At 39.2% G+C, this 14,698-nt stretch overlaps 1 protein-coding gene across 4 annotated transcripts in view; it reads right to left on the bottom strand.

Annotated features, from left to right (window-relative positions):
- The window catches only part of kif21a (kinesin family member 21A), a 59,528-nt gene that overhangs the window by 21,768 nt on the left and 23,062 nt on the right, over positions 1-14,698 (bottom strand). For all 4 annotated transcript variants that reach the window (XM_079251405.1, XM_079251406.1, XM_079251408.1 and 1 more), the window contains exons 3-13: positions 10,136-10,318; positions 8,259-8,399; positions 7,977-8,108; positions 7,573-7,743; positions 7,207-7,322; positions 6,833-7,028; positions 6,545-6,734; positions 6,380-6,446; positions 5,129-5,332; positions 1,705-1,792; positions 1,507-1,621 (exon numbers count right to left, since the gene is read on the bottom strand). In XM_079251405.1, the coding sequence (XP_079107531.1) occupies positions 1,507-1,621; positions 1,705-1,792; positions 5,129-5,332; positions 6,380-6,446; positions 6,545-6,734; positions 6,833-7,028; positions 7,207-7,322; positions 7,573-7,743; positions 7,977-8,108; positions 8,259-8,399; positions 10,136-10,318 (1,603 nt within the window). The remainder of the gene's footprint in view (positions 1-1,506; positions 1,622-1,704; positions 1,793-5,128; positions 5,333-6,379; positions 6,447-6,544; positions 6,735-6,832; positions 7,029-7,206; positions 7,323-7,572; positions 7,744-7,976; positions 8,109-8,258; positions 8,400-10,135; positions 10,319-14,698) is intronic.

The raw sequence follows: 14,698 nt of genomic DNA, 5'->3' as shown, positions 1-14,698 counted from the left end.
GCTTATGGACCTGGAGGCAGTACTGAAGATGCAGTTGCTACTCTCATACATCTTGTCTCTGGACAAAACAAGAAAATCAAACGGCTGCTGTTCAGACTTTTCCTCTGCCTTCAATGCAGATTCATCCCCAAACTGCAGCAGCTGGACATCGATTCCCATCTCATTCTCTGGTATCACTGCCCAACAGAGAGCAGCTGCTAAGGGTCATTAGCACATCCTCTGGTTGCAACCAGCAGTGGAGTCTCACAAGATGTGTGAACTCACCTTAGCTGTTTACCATCTACACCAATGACTGGATCATGAGTGCACCTGACCATCGTCTCATTAAATTCTCTCATAACACAGCTCTGGGGGCTCTGTAGATTTAGGAGGAGAAACCACACACTTTCTTTGGCGAGGTGCAGCTGGCAACTGAAATGCCCTCATACTGAATCCCAACAAGACAGAGGAGCTCATCTTTAGGACCATACAACACACACCAGCTCCTGTCATGTTGTATTACAAACCCCTTAAACAATCTGCAGTCTTTAAATATTTGGGAGTGCACACAGACAATGCCCTTTTATGGTTCCATTATTTGGATTACATTTTCAGAAAGGTGAGAATACAGTTTTTTAAGAGACTTTGGTCTTTTGAAGCCAGCAGTGGGATCCTTCACAGTTTCTACTATGCTACCATACTAATCATCCTGCAACATGGATCCAGTTTGGCTGCATGGCCTTTCTGTCCAGCTGAAGTCCAGGATTCTGAAACAGCTGAACATCTGCTCCTAGGCAGTAGGTCAACCTGTGGAGAGCTGTTTCTTTAATGGCTGGTCTGCACACACTGGTAAATAAGATAGTTGCAGACCCCTGTCATTTCATGCATAGTGAGTATCTGTGCCTCCCATCAGGCAGACGCTTCATGGTGCCTCTCTGGAGGAGGAATAAGTGTGAGCATTCGTTTATCTCACACTTCATCACATTGCGCAGTTAGTAGCATTGTGATCTTTGTGCATTTTTATAAAATTGAGTTTTAATGGATTTTATGCTCTTGGTGATATTTTAATGTGTTTTTATAGACTTTGTTTCTGTTTTGTACAACTGGAATATTGTTTAAAGTGATTTCTGTGCAAACAGACATGAAAGTATTGTCTTATCTATTATTTTCCTATCTTACAATGTCTTAACAATATAATTAAATTATAAAATTGCATTCAGACATAATTTGTACTGATCAAAAAAGATTTTTATCTTATGTCAACTTTTGCCAAATCCTTCTTATTGTGTTTTTTATTAGATTTTTTTTGTACAATTTTTAAAGTTCAAAGTATAATCTATACCTGAAACTATGGAGACATTTCAGAGACATATTACAGTAGGTCAAATTGGCTTAAGGGAGAGGGGTGTGCATAGGAAAGCTGGCTGTTGTATTTATTTCCCACATGCTAACAAAGGGAACTTGAATCACCTGCAAACTGAGCTTTGAGTGTAAGATTAGCCGAAACAGAAATTTTTTTCCTGATACCTTTTTCATCTGACTCAGAGTCCGAATCATCTGAACTCTCCTCCACATCCATCTCCTCCTCTTCCTCTTCATCCTCCTCCTCTCCTTCTTCATGGTCGCTGCCCTCTGGGACCTCCTGCGCCGTCATATTAATTTAAATTTAGTGTCTGAAGGCAGATTTTTATCCCTGTTAAAAGTTAGAACTGATCAGGATCGTACCATTTCAGCGTCCTCACTGACCCGCTCGGCCATTTCCTTCTCTGTGCCCTTTTCTTGATCGTTGTCAGGAACTTCTTCCTTGTTGGCACTAAGAAACAGAAAAATCAGAGATGCTTGTCAGTCAGACCTGTTTTCTCCCAGTTCATTAATGTACAATGTATGAAGAAAGTGACATCTCCACAGGTACTGGAACAGTACCAGTTAGCAAGAATCAAATTTCTAAGCAGATATCTGTGGGTAACAAATTCTTTTAGTAACATATATGGATATATTGGCTGTTATCAGTGGTGTGACACTGCCTATATAGCAATAAAGCTGATTTAGGTTACAATGAAATGTTTGCAGACACTGGTGCTTTCAGATAATACAAATTATTAGACGTGATTCCATTTTCATTTTGTGGATTCTCTTTTAAAAATTAAAGAGAGAAGCATCCCAGAGCCTGAACAAAACCAGCAAAAGCAAGCATGGATGGAAAAAAAGGGGGCACAATAACTGAACATGTGCATCAAATTGGATAAATAACTATCCAATCACAGCGGGATTAGCAATGTTGAAGCAGTGTGTTACAAAACATTGTTACAGGCAAACAAAAAATAAAGGATAAAAGACCCAACAAGGAGAAAATATTCATTATTTCTCAGTTTAAACGCTCAAAATTTTTGGATACTTGTTTTCCTATGTCCACATCGTGCTCAAGCACAGGGAGAAAACAGATAGAGAAAAGACGATCTGAAAAGAAATTTTAAAGAAAAGCATTTAATGAGCAAAGTGCTTCTGTAGTAGTGTATTTCACTCCAGGTGGGGGCCAAAGAAACTGAAAACAAGTGGAAAAAAAATAAAGAGCTTAAAAAGTGGAAGCAAAGGATGGGGATGGCAACAGCAGGGTGGTAGCTCAGACAAACCTGGCATCCTCAACCTCTTCCACCACCTCCTCCCTTTCCTCCCTGTCTCTCTCCTCCAACAGCTGCTGGAGTCTTCAGGGAGGGGTGAAGGATCAAACCGGAGAAGGAAGCAACAGATGAAGGAAGAATGGAAGGAAGAATGGTCAGAGGAAGCTCTGCACTGAGGACCCCACCTTTTATCCCCCTCAGCACAACTCTGACCATTTACAACCAGGAGCCTGTTTTATTTTATTGTTTTATCAAACATCATATTTACATAAAGGGAGCAGCACATTAATCAGAAGGTTGCATACATTGCATACATGCAATACAAGGTTGTAATCATGGACATCGATGTCATGATAACATCAGACTTTCAGTGATTTTGTTACCAATGTATTCTCCCAGAATGACTTTTAAATGAGAAGTTAATTTATTGGGGTTATTTCTAAAAACAGGAAAGAAAGCTTCTGGCTTTCCAATTCTGATTGAGCCTCTTTTCAGGCCCAACCCTGCTTAGCTTCCGAGATCAGACGAGATCAGGCGTTTTCAGGGTGGTGTGGCCGGAAGCGTCAGAACAGGACGGAAATTGTCTTTTTATTGCTACTGTAAAGGCATAAAGCTGGCGCCAGGATGAACTAGAAGAAGAAGTGACATCATGTCACGTTTATGACATTTGAAATGTGCTCCAAATATTACACACGAAGATCAAACGGTGACATGTCAAAGAGTACTATGACATCAACATAATGAGGTTATTCTCCAAATTTCCCACACTGAAATGGAAGTGCAAAGGCTTACAGCACCTGGTATTCCCAGGCAGTCTCCCATTCAAGTACTGACCAGGCCCAACCCTGCTTCTCATTAAAAAAAAAGAGTAGACTTCATTACATGTCATAGTTTTCCAGTGCAGACCCATGTTTAAAACAAAGTCCACATATATGGGAAAAAATAAATCAAAAACATGAAGTGTCTCACTCACCAATGCCTTAAAAGGCATTTAGTAATTTACCTGAGCCCTGTGGTTTATTAAAAAAAACCATTTAGTCGCCTGTGGAATGGACAGGACTTTAAAAAAAAAAAAAAAAAAATCCAGTTATTTTAACCAACCAGTTCTAAATGATTGAGTTCTGATATGTCTGTCAAACTAAACTGCCATTTGTCCCTCCCCCTCCACCCCTCTGCACATGCACCTCTTCGTGCACAAATCAGGCGCTTTCAGAGAGGATTGGAGCTCTTGTAAAGGAAATAAAACTGGAGCCACGCTACATTAGCTAGCATGCTACATCAAAATACGGGGAACCCTCAGGAACAAGCACTGCACGTTTCTCTGCTTCAGAGGCTTTGGGGGCAAGTCTAAAGAAAGGGAAAGGACTTTGTAAGAAAGGACTTGTAAACAGTATATTTTCAGAATGTAGCTAACTCAAACCAAATTTCATTTTAAAAGTATTTTCGTTTATGATCAAATAATTTCTAGAAATGTGCATCCACACAAAACACCTGGAAACGCTGTGTATATTATATATTTATATATAAACACTGGATGTATAACACTGTGTATATATACCAGAGGCGTGCGTGCTGTTGTGTTATATTTCTGCTTTGGGTCCTTGACTACAAAACAACTACATAGCATGAACTCAGCACTGAAATCTGCTACTGTTGTCATTGCTGGTGGGGTTTGAACATGCGAGTTCAGAAAGAAATGTTCAGAAAAGTTGTGTAAGGGTTACTTGTAAACACAGAAATGAAGCGACGGCTATTTCAGATTTATTCACTTTGGTTTCAAAGATTTACATTTTCTGACTGGGTCTTTTTACACCGGAGGTGCCCGTCAAGTCCAGTCCTCTTGATCTACTCTACTGCCGCTTTTAGATTCATCCTATTTCCAACACACCTGAATTAAATGAATGGCTCATTAAAAGGCCTCTGCAGAGCTGAATGACATGCAGATGAGAGAATTTAGCCATCAGATTCAGGTGTGCTGCAGAAGGGATGCAATAGTTGCAGGATAGAGCTTGAGGACTGGACTTGTGCATCCCTGATGTAGATTAAATGTCCCAGTCATTTAATAAAAACTTAGCTTGTCTTCCTCTGGACATGGCCTAAATATGCCATTTTTTGAGCAGTACTGGAATAAAGAAAGGCATGTTTGGTGGAGAAAAAGGGTGGAAACACGAAGTGATGGCACCGTTTCCAATTAACTTCATGTTTTTTATGTTGGCGGTGATTTTGTTCATGGTCAACACTCAAATGTGTGGAAGAGTACCCATGAGTACTTTTTATTATTACCTCATAAGACATCCTGGACAAGAAAACATTTCAGATTTTTAAAAAAAAAAAAAAAAAAAAGGACATAATTTGTTGAATGAGGCCCGATAAATGTCTGGTTTACTTCCCTCTCCCTGCTTCTGCATTAAATCCGATTTGGTTCCATTCCAGTGTGAAACTCGTCCATGTGAAACCACAACAGCACCAAAACATTCAAAGCAGCCAAACATCCATCAGATAATAATCATCCAGTCTGTAGCTCCTGTTACCTTTTCTTTTTCTTTTTTTCTCGTTTCTTCAGTTTCTCCAGGTCTTTTTTGGCAAGTTCAATGATGTCGGATGTCTCCTTCTCGGGGGCCATCAGAGTGGTGGAGAATGAGCCGGGCCCTCCATAGAACGACTGACGGCTGGACGCGCGGGACAGATTCTTCCGTAAATTCTCATTGACAGCCTCACTCTCCAGGAGTTTAGCCCTGAGGGACACAACCAGACACACAAACCAGATGATTAAACAGGATGTGTTATAGTAGGAATGTTTACTACACAGCGGTCTTCAGGATGATAAAAACCATCCATTCATCCATTTTTTCTTAATTACTTTGTCCAGTAAAAGGTTGCAGGGAAGCTGGAGCCAATACCAGCGATGGTGGGGCGAGAAGCAGGGTACACCCTGAACACATCACCAGTACATCACAGTGATGAAAACCAAATGTCTCGAAACTTCAAACAACTCAATTTGAGCCACAAATAAAGCCATCTGCTAGTTCTCAGATGTCAAACGCCAGTCCTCAAGGTCACAGACCTGTAGTTTTAGGATGTTTCCCTGCTTTAACACACCTGATTCAAATTAATGGCTCATTATCAGGCCTGTGCAGAATCTAAAATCTGCTGGAGAGCAGTCCTTTAGGGCCAGCGCCTCACGTCTTGTGTTTGCTGATTGTGTGAAGTCCTTTTTGCCCTTTCAGTTATCTGGCCTCTTAGATCCATATGAATCCGTATGAAGACTGCAGCTTTTACTTGCTCTGGAGACTCTGGTTTAACACCAGAGGTGACAGAGCCTTTACTGTATAATGCCATGAAGTGTTTACAAGAATAGAAAAAGAAATAAAGACTCTGAAAAGCTTCACTATAAAGAACAACGATGAGGTGTAAATTGCTCACTTAAGCTAGACTTTTGCAGACTGAACCTGGATTATTTTAAACTTTTATGGTTTCCACACTATAGCAGTAGAATGTCCATTTTTCTTAAACAGACTATTAAAGCTAAATTGTGATAATACTCCAAAATTTTCCCCTCAAACTTCTTTTATGCTCAAACATTTGCATCGAAGTATAGAATTCACAGATCAACAGTCTATTTAAGCTCAGTGTTACTGTCACTGTGATATATCTCTCTGTTTTCTCTTAAATCCCTTCAGAGCTCACAGTCCAATTCTCTCCCATTATATCTCCCATTGTAGCATAAAAGCCAAAAAATAAATAAATGGATAATAACCACCAAGTCAGAGTCAGGTATTTACCGAAGATCTTCAATCTCCTTGATGTAACTCTGTATCATGTTTCCAATCTCCTCTGTGCCCCCTTCTCCTGAGGGAGAAAATAAAATGCCAGATGAAATCAAGATATCATGCTGTTTATTATCCATGACTTCTGTAACCATAGAAACAATGACAGAGCAGTCCTACCTGCCCTGGCGAGAGCTTGGTTGGCTTGGTCACTGAGCAGCTGGGTGAGTCTCGCCCGCTGGGCGTCGATGGTCTCCTGCATGGCTTTGACCCTCACCCTCAGGTTGCTGTTCTCCGTCTGCAGCATGGAGTTCTCGTGGAACATATCGCTGAAGCTTTCCAAACCGTCCTCACCAACCATACGTTTACCCTGCAGGAGACAACCTGTCATTCCACTGCGGTCTTCTTAAGAATGTTCTAGAAAACATTATTTTTTCCAAAGTTCAAATAAGTCCTCTTCCTGCTCACCGTCTTGTACTCCATCAGCTCCATCTGCAGCCGCGCTATCTCCGTCCTCAGAGCGCTGATCTGCTGGCTGGCTTTGTCCTGGTTCACCATTACCTTGTTCTTGATGTTGCGGGCACGGTTGGCATACTTTAACGTGTTCAGCGTTTCCATAAAGTCACGATCAGACGGACTAATGCATGCAATCATCACCGTTTGGCTAAAATTGAAACAAAGGAAGATTTCCATTTTATCCAGCTGCACAATACCACAACCATTCATTCATACATGCAATACGTTTGTTATGAAAAAATATGCAAATAAAATCTAAACTAATTTCATATTTAACTTTGTGATAGTATTAATAATAATTTTAGATAACACAGTTTCCCACCAACCTGTTTCCTCCTAATGAGTCCTGCAGCAGTCGGGTGAGTTTGGAGTCTCGGTAAGGCACATGCGAAGCCCGCTTGCTGCGATCCCCCAAAGCACTGATTACATTCCCCAGAGCGAGCTGCGCCATAGAAACAGGAAAGCCATAACAAATCATATTTCAAAATGTTGCAACATTTTTATTTTACTTTGTTGGTATTTAACTTTTGCATTTTTTCTTTTGTAAAAATAGTGATAAGTAAATAAAACTCAGCATTTTGTGCTGAATGGTTGATGATCAACCGGGGCTGCATTTAACAAATGCAGCCACTAGATGGCAGTCTACAGTCGCTGCATCTCGCAGAAGTGAGGCAGAAGAGGGGAGAACTCACCAGTCCACAGTTGATAGAGATGCCTTCTTTGGCTCTGTCACCCGTCGCTCCGGTTCTTTTCAGTCTCTCAGAACCGGCCAGGTCCACAAAGTGAAACTTGGCGGTCAGCGTCTCATATTCATCCATCTCTGAGTTTCCATTAGAGACTCTGTTATCATTTTCATTTTCTTGCTGAGAGGGCAAACAAACACAAACACTGGGTAATAAAGTATTGCCATGAAAACCTACCTTAAACTAAATGAATGAATGAAAATGAAATAAATGAAAAATACTTTATTAATCCTCAAAGGGAAATTCAATATCCATCAAACACAAAATTTACTGGGAGTAACTGATGATGCTAAATCTTATTTGTAGAGACTTTATGGTCTTTTAAGGCTGTCTTGAGTGTTTCCTGTACTCACATTGTCAGAGGCACAGACTCGGACTTGGCACAAGTGGATGGTGAAGATGGCATGGGATCGAGAGCTCTGGACATTCATTTGAGTGCTGGCTGTGGTGCGAGACAGAGCTCCCAACTTCAGGCACTGCATCATCTTAGGAGGGAAGAAAAAAAAAAGATTGACTTAAGCAAATCAGTGTAATAAGGAAAATATGTGAACATAAGAAACAAACACTCATAATCAGCTGAATAAATTCACATGTTGACTGAATAACCAGTTTAATTCAGCATCATAATGTGTTACCTCAGCTTCAGAGGACACGGTCCGTGTGGTCACTCCTACTGTATAAATTCCTCCATTGGCATCTTCGTGGATTTTAATGTGAGATTTCTGCTTCATGTCTCTTGTGGAGTCAAACAGGTCCAGAACTTCCTCATTATAAAGCTGCAGGGAAGCAAATGTCGCAAAATCTATTAAACCTCTTCATCACAAGGTCTGTCTGTTCTGCCTCCTGTCTGAAATCACAAACCCAAAATAAATAAAGTGTATCTTTACAACTAGATGGGATACACATTATTTTTTTTGTCTCAAAAGGATGAAATGTGACATTAGTGAAGTGTGCTTGCATGAAATGTGTTAAGGAGATTATGTTGTGTGCTTGTTTAAATTTAAGGCTTAATTTTAAAAAGCAGAAATTGGTTTTATTATGGAAAGTACTTTGTATTACTGGTAACATGAAAAGTGCTTTATAAATAAAGTTTGATGAAATACTGTACAAACATAGAAAATGTAGAACTTAACCTAAGCAGTTTAACAAATGTTTTAATTAGTTATTACCCAAGTAAATATCTCAGGAGCCCATCAGTTGATGTCAATAATGGACACCGTTATCAACGGTCAGAGTCAGGAGAACTGAGGGACAACCCTCAAATTCACCCCAGAAACATGATGGGGATAAATAAACTCGATAAACTAACCTAAATAAACTATAAACTGCCTTTACCTTCATGGAAACTACCAGGACTCTGGTGATTCATTTCCAACAAAGGCAGACCAGCTGAGTTTTTTTTTTTTTTTAGAGCTGGAATAACACTCAAGACATGATTTATGATTTTAGCTTCTAGCTCACTGCATTTTTGTCCCACAGTGATGAGACAGACATCTCTGTAATCAGCAGTCTCTGCTTTCATATTATATCTTGTCTGTGTGGTTTGCTTGAAGTAAAGAAATGAGCTAAAGTTGACTGTTTTCATGTTTTGTTACATTCCTGTGTAACTGCTCGGAGATTCATTTGAGTTTTATTTGGCTGACAGTGGCTAGAGTCTATGACTGAGTTTTCCTTGGTGATTTTCATATGTTAAGGTTGCTTCCTACTGCATACAAAGATCTTCTATACTGCACACATCTCATGCTGCCAACCTGTACCAGGAGCTTTCAAGATGAAGAGCTTAAACCAAAGATTTAGTTATTCACATTGAAAGATGTTGCATTAAATCTCAATTTCTAAGAGCCCTTGTCTGACAAGTATTAAGGATTAAACAGCAACTAAAGTCGTGATGCCTGTGCTGTAGCTCTGACAACTGCTTTCACTGTCAAGTCGCACATTAACTAAAACAACCTTCAGCAATAAGTAAGGGCAGCCTTTACATGGTGAAACCTATATTATAAAGAATTGAGATTATTGTCAGCTGAGACTATGTTGACTAGTAGAGGAGAAGCATTCAGAGATTTTAAGAAAATCATCCAGGAACTATAATTTTCTCTTCATCCCAACAGGAAAGTACACCCTTACTAATCTATATACACACTGAACTGAGTTACTGGTGTGTGATTTCCTCTTTATATCCACATTTCTTATCCAAGATTTGTTAGTTCAATCTGCCTCTGCACTTCCAAGTCGTCTCCAGGAACGTCTACAGTGTCCCTGACTGATGTACCAGCACAACTGTCATTCCAGTTAACTCTTCCTGACCCCTCCTAATCCCCCAAGGACAACTGCTGCAGTTTAATTGTTAGTGAAGTGATGGAGTTCTGACGTTACAGTTTGGTGAGGAGAGTTGACAATAAAAGCCTGACCCGCAGCATCTACTAATGAGGAGAAATTCTTATTTCTGCTTTGTTTGCCCTCAAAGAAGCAGTAAAACAAACATGAGTAATGATGCGGTGAGGTAATAAGGCACCTCGAGGAACTGGGCGTTGATCTTGAACTCAGGTACCGGGCGTCCCTGCTCCTGGGCAGCCTGGCGACGCTCCTCAATGCCCTTGAAGAGGTGGTGGACGGCACGGGGGATAATGCCCAGCTCCTCTTCCACTATGTTGACGTCGAAGCCAGTGCCCATGGTGTACGTCTTCCCTGAGCCAGTCTGCAGGGTAAAGAATAGCTGTCATGAATAAGACCACAGATGAAAATATCATGTTGAAAAAGTGGGGAAGGGAATCAGGAGTTGAGATTTCAGAATATGCATGTAGACAAGACTTGCAGTTTCCACTGGTATTAAAAAAAAACTCCAGAGGAGACAGTATTGCCGGCATAATATCTTGTGATATTTTAAAAGACAATGTCAGGGTATTCCTCAGAGACAGTCTGGTACTATGGATACGTACAACTATCTTCAGTCCACCCAGTATCGGAGGGAAATTCACAAAACATTAAATTGATATATTTATATCCTCAAGATGCTCTCTGATTGCTGGGGATTATAATTTGGTTTTGGACTGGAACTTGGACAGATCGGCAAGAAGACAACCTGCACCATCAAATGCCTCGATAACCTTGAATAGTCTTATTTCTTCAACCAACTTAGTGGATATCTGGCGCTTACAGCATCCTACAGATAGGGATTACTCCTTTTTCTCAAAATTGCATAATTCTTACTCTCGAATAGATTTTTTTTTACTGGACTCTAAGCTTTTACCAAATGTCATTGATAGTAAATATCACAATATTTTAATTTCGGACCATGCACCTACTAGCGTAATTTTCGATCTTAATCTTCCGAAACAAAGTTCAACATGGAGATTACAACCATATTTACTGAAGGACTCCAACTTTTGTAAATATCTATCACAGAAAATTGAGGAATTTTTACAGACCAATGACACAATGGACACATCGGACTCTGTTTTATGGGAGACATTTAAGGTGGTCTTGAGAGGACATATAATTTCATATGAGGCTTCTCAGAAAAAAATGAGGGATACTAGATTAAAGAATATTGATGATAAAATATCAGAATCAGAAACTAGGTATAGACAAAATAATTGTAATCTTATTCTACAAGAAATTACTAATCTTAAATATGAATACAATACAATTTTAACAAAACAAGTAAGTTCCCAAATGTCACGTCTGCGTGTACGTTATTTTGAACTTGGAGATAAGCCTCACACTCTTCTGGCTAGACAACTTAGAAATCAACAAAATAGCAGGGCTATACATAGAATTAAATCCAATACTGGAGACAATATTACTTTGCCAAAGTCCATAAATGAATGTTTTGCCAATTTTTATAAATATTTGTACAGGTCAAAAGCACAAGGAGACGTAGATTCTTGGCTGAGGGACATTCCAATTCCAAGGTTAGATGATTCCTCACGTGACAAATTGAACCAACCTTTGTCGACAAAAGAGGTTTTAAATTCCATTGAATCATTTTCTTCAGGGAAAGCCCCAGGCTCAGACGGGTATGGGGCGGAATTTTATAAATTTGCTGTACAGATATCCCCACTCCTACTTAGAATGCTCACACATTCAATAGAAACTAAATCTTTTCCTCAAACGCTATATGATGCAAACATAGCCTTACTACTAAAGCCAGATAGGGATGATTCCAATCCTGCATCTTACCGTCCAATTTCAATGCTAAATCTTGACTGTAAAATATTCACTAAAATACTTGCTACTAGATTAAATGTATGTATTGAATCTATTGTTCATGAGGATCAGACTGGATTTATCCCTAACAGGTATTCTTTTTTCAATACAAGACGGGTGCTAAATATCACATACTACAAATTCCCAGTAGGTTCTAAGCAAGCAGTTTTATATTTGGACGCCGAAAAGGCATTTGATCAAGTTGAGTGGGGATATCTGTTCAAGGTGCTCGAAAAATATGGTTTGGGAGAATCTTTTGTGTCCTGGGTCCGCTTAGTTTATGCACAACCATCTGCGTCAGTTGTTACTAATCAAGACAGATCACGTCCGTTTCCGCTGGAGAGAGGCACCCGCCAAGGGTGCCCACTATCACCATTATTATTTGCTCTGGCGATCGAGCCCCTGGCTATCAACATCAGAGCAAACCCACTTATCAAACCTATAACAATCGGAAGAGTTGAACACAAAATATCACTCTATGCTGATGATGTCGCCATTTTTATATCAGACCCCGAGCATTCTATTCCCATTTTGTTAAAATTGATAAATGATTTTGGGATGGTGTCCGGTTATACCATAAATTGGCAAAAGAGTGACCTTATGGTACTTACAACAGAGTTGGATCCTGCATTTGTAGCTTCAATTCAGTTCAAAGTTTCAGATACAATTAAATATTTGGGAATTACAATAACAAAGAATCCAAATTCTCTATTCAAACAAAATTTTACTAAAAGATTAAACTCTCTTAAAGAAAACGTTGAAAAGTGGAGAACGTTACCTCTATCATTGATTGGTAGAATAAACACTATTAAGATGGTTTCTTTACCGAGATTTCTTTATTTGTTTCAGAATATCCCGGTATATATCCCAAAATCTTATTTTAAGCTGATTGACTCGGTTATTCTACCTTTCATATGGGGCTATAAGGCTCACAGAATATCAAAACAACATTTGCGACAACCCAAGGAACACGGTGGCCTAGGCCTACCTTGTTTCTTGCACTATTATTGGGCCGCCAATGTTAGAGTTATGGTATACTGGCAAATAAATCAAGATTCTCCATCATATAATATTCCCCCTTGGCTGACAATAGAGCATACGGTGGTTTCAAAGACTTCTCTCCGTGCAATTCTTTTCTCATCCCCTAGGCCTTTGGCTTCTCGAAGGGGAGAACATTTTACTATATTGCACTCTCAAAAAATATGGTTGCAAATCCGAAAATTTTGTGAACTCCCAAATACGGCTGTACACACTCCGGTATGGCGCAATCATGCTTTCCCCACTTCATTTACAGATGTTGTTTTCAGGGAATGGAGTCAGAAGGGTATTGACACAATTAAAAATTAGTATATTAACAAAAAATTTAGCTCATTTGAGCAATTGCAAACAAAATATAACTTGCCTAAAAGTCATTTTTTTAGGTTTTTACAATTAAGAAACTATGTTAGGCAAAATATTCCAACATTTGACTCCCTTCCTACGGAAAATGATCTCTTTAAAATATTACTGGGGCCTCCAGACTCCAAAAAATTAGTTTCTTCATTGGTAAAATTCTTTTAAAAAAAATATTCTCTTCCTACTCTGACAATTAAACAGAAATGGGAGGAAGATTTAAATATCTCAATCAGGGATGATGTTTGGCAGAGAGCACTGAGAGACATTCATCATTGTTCTGTGAACTCAAGACTTCAGACCATTCAGTATAAAGTAATTTTCAGATTGCATTATTCAAAAGTGAAGCTACATAAGTTTTTTCCACAAACATCACCTTTGTGTGAAAGGTGTAAGATAATGGACAGTACACTGGCACATCAATTTTGGCTTTGCCCAAGGATTCGGAATTTTTGGGTCTCAATATTTGAATGGTTCTCCCAGGCGCTTAAAATCACTATCATCCCTGACCCTGAAACGGCTCTTTTGGGCTTCTCAGAAGTATTGCAATCATTGGGTCACGATGTGACTTCACTGATTGCATACGGTATGGTTATAGCTAAAAGGTGCATTCTTAGATTATGGAAGGCAGATGTCCCACCTCATTTCGAAGCCTGGCTTAGAGAATTTGTAGGAGTACTGCACATTGAAAAGCTAAGATTTGAAATATCGGGTAACCCCCAAAAATTTTTTGATGTATGGAAACCAATTTTAGATAAATTGAAATTATAGCGTTCCCCCATACTCTGGGGTGAAATTAATGAACATTTGATCTACAATATGTGGACTGTAATTGTATAAGTTTAAGCACTACATTTTATGCTGCTCTTGTGGGTTTTATTTTGGTGTTTTGTTTTTTTTTTGTTTTTTTTTTGTTGTCTGTATGTAAGTCAAGTGATAATTTAAGTAATTTTTGTAATAACTGACTGTGACTATTACTTTTTTGTTGTTGTTGTAAAATTGAAAAACTTAATACACTTGGGGGAAAAAAAAGATGCTCTCTGATTTGGGAAGTGTGTTACATGGAAATTATCACATGTGTTTATATGTTCAAAGTAAAGTTTGGAAGAATTAAAAGTTGCATCATATAACTTGTTTGTATTTTAACAACACAAAGAAAAGACAGATTTTTAAAGTTTCAGTGGAAAATGGAAGACTTAGCATCTCCCACTGCCTTTTTTAAAAAAAAAAAAAAAACTAAACTGTAGCTTCAACAATACAGAGCTCTTCAGAGAAATCAGGAGATTTATTCTGTCATCTCCACATCTTTCATGTCTGCTTGTATCTGCAACCCAGCCAGGCTGCGTTCTTGTGATCCAGCCGAGTGGGTCGGTCTAAATCTAGATTAGTGCCTGTAAAGCCACAGAGGCAGAGAGGCCGGATCCAGGGCAAACCAACTACTGTGAGCTTTCTATGCTGTCAGAAGTGGGACAGAAGG

Source organism: Telmatherina bonti (assembly GCF_933228915.1).
Source record: "Telmatherina bonti genome assembly, chromosome: 2".
In the NCBI taxonomy this organism is placed as follows: domain Eukaryota; kingdom Metazoa; phylum Chordata; class Actinopteri; order Atheriniformes; family Telmatherinidae; genus Telmatherina; species Telmatherina bonti.
This window is presented reverse-complemented; position numbering and strand designations above follow the sequence as displayed.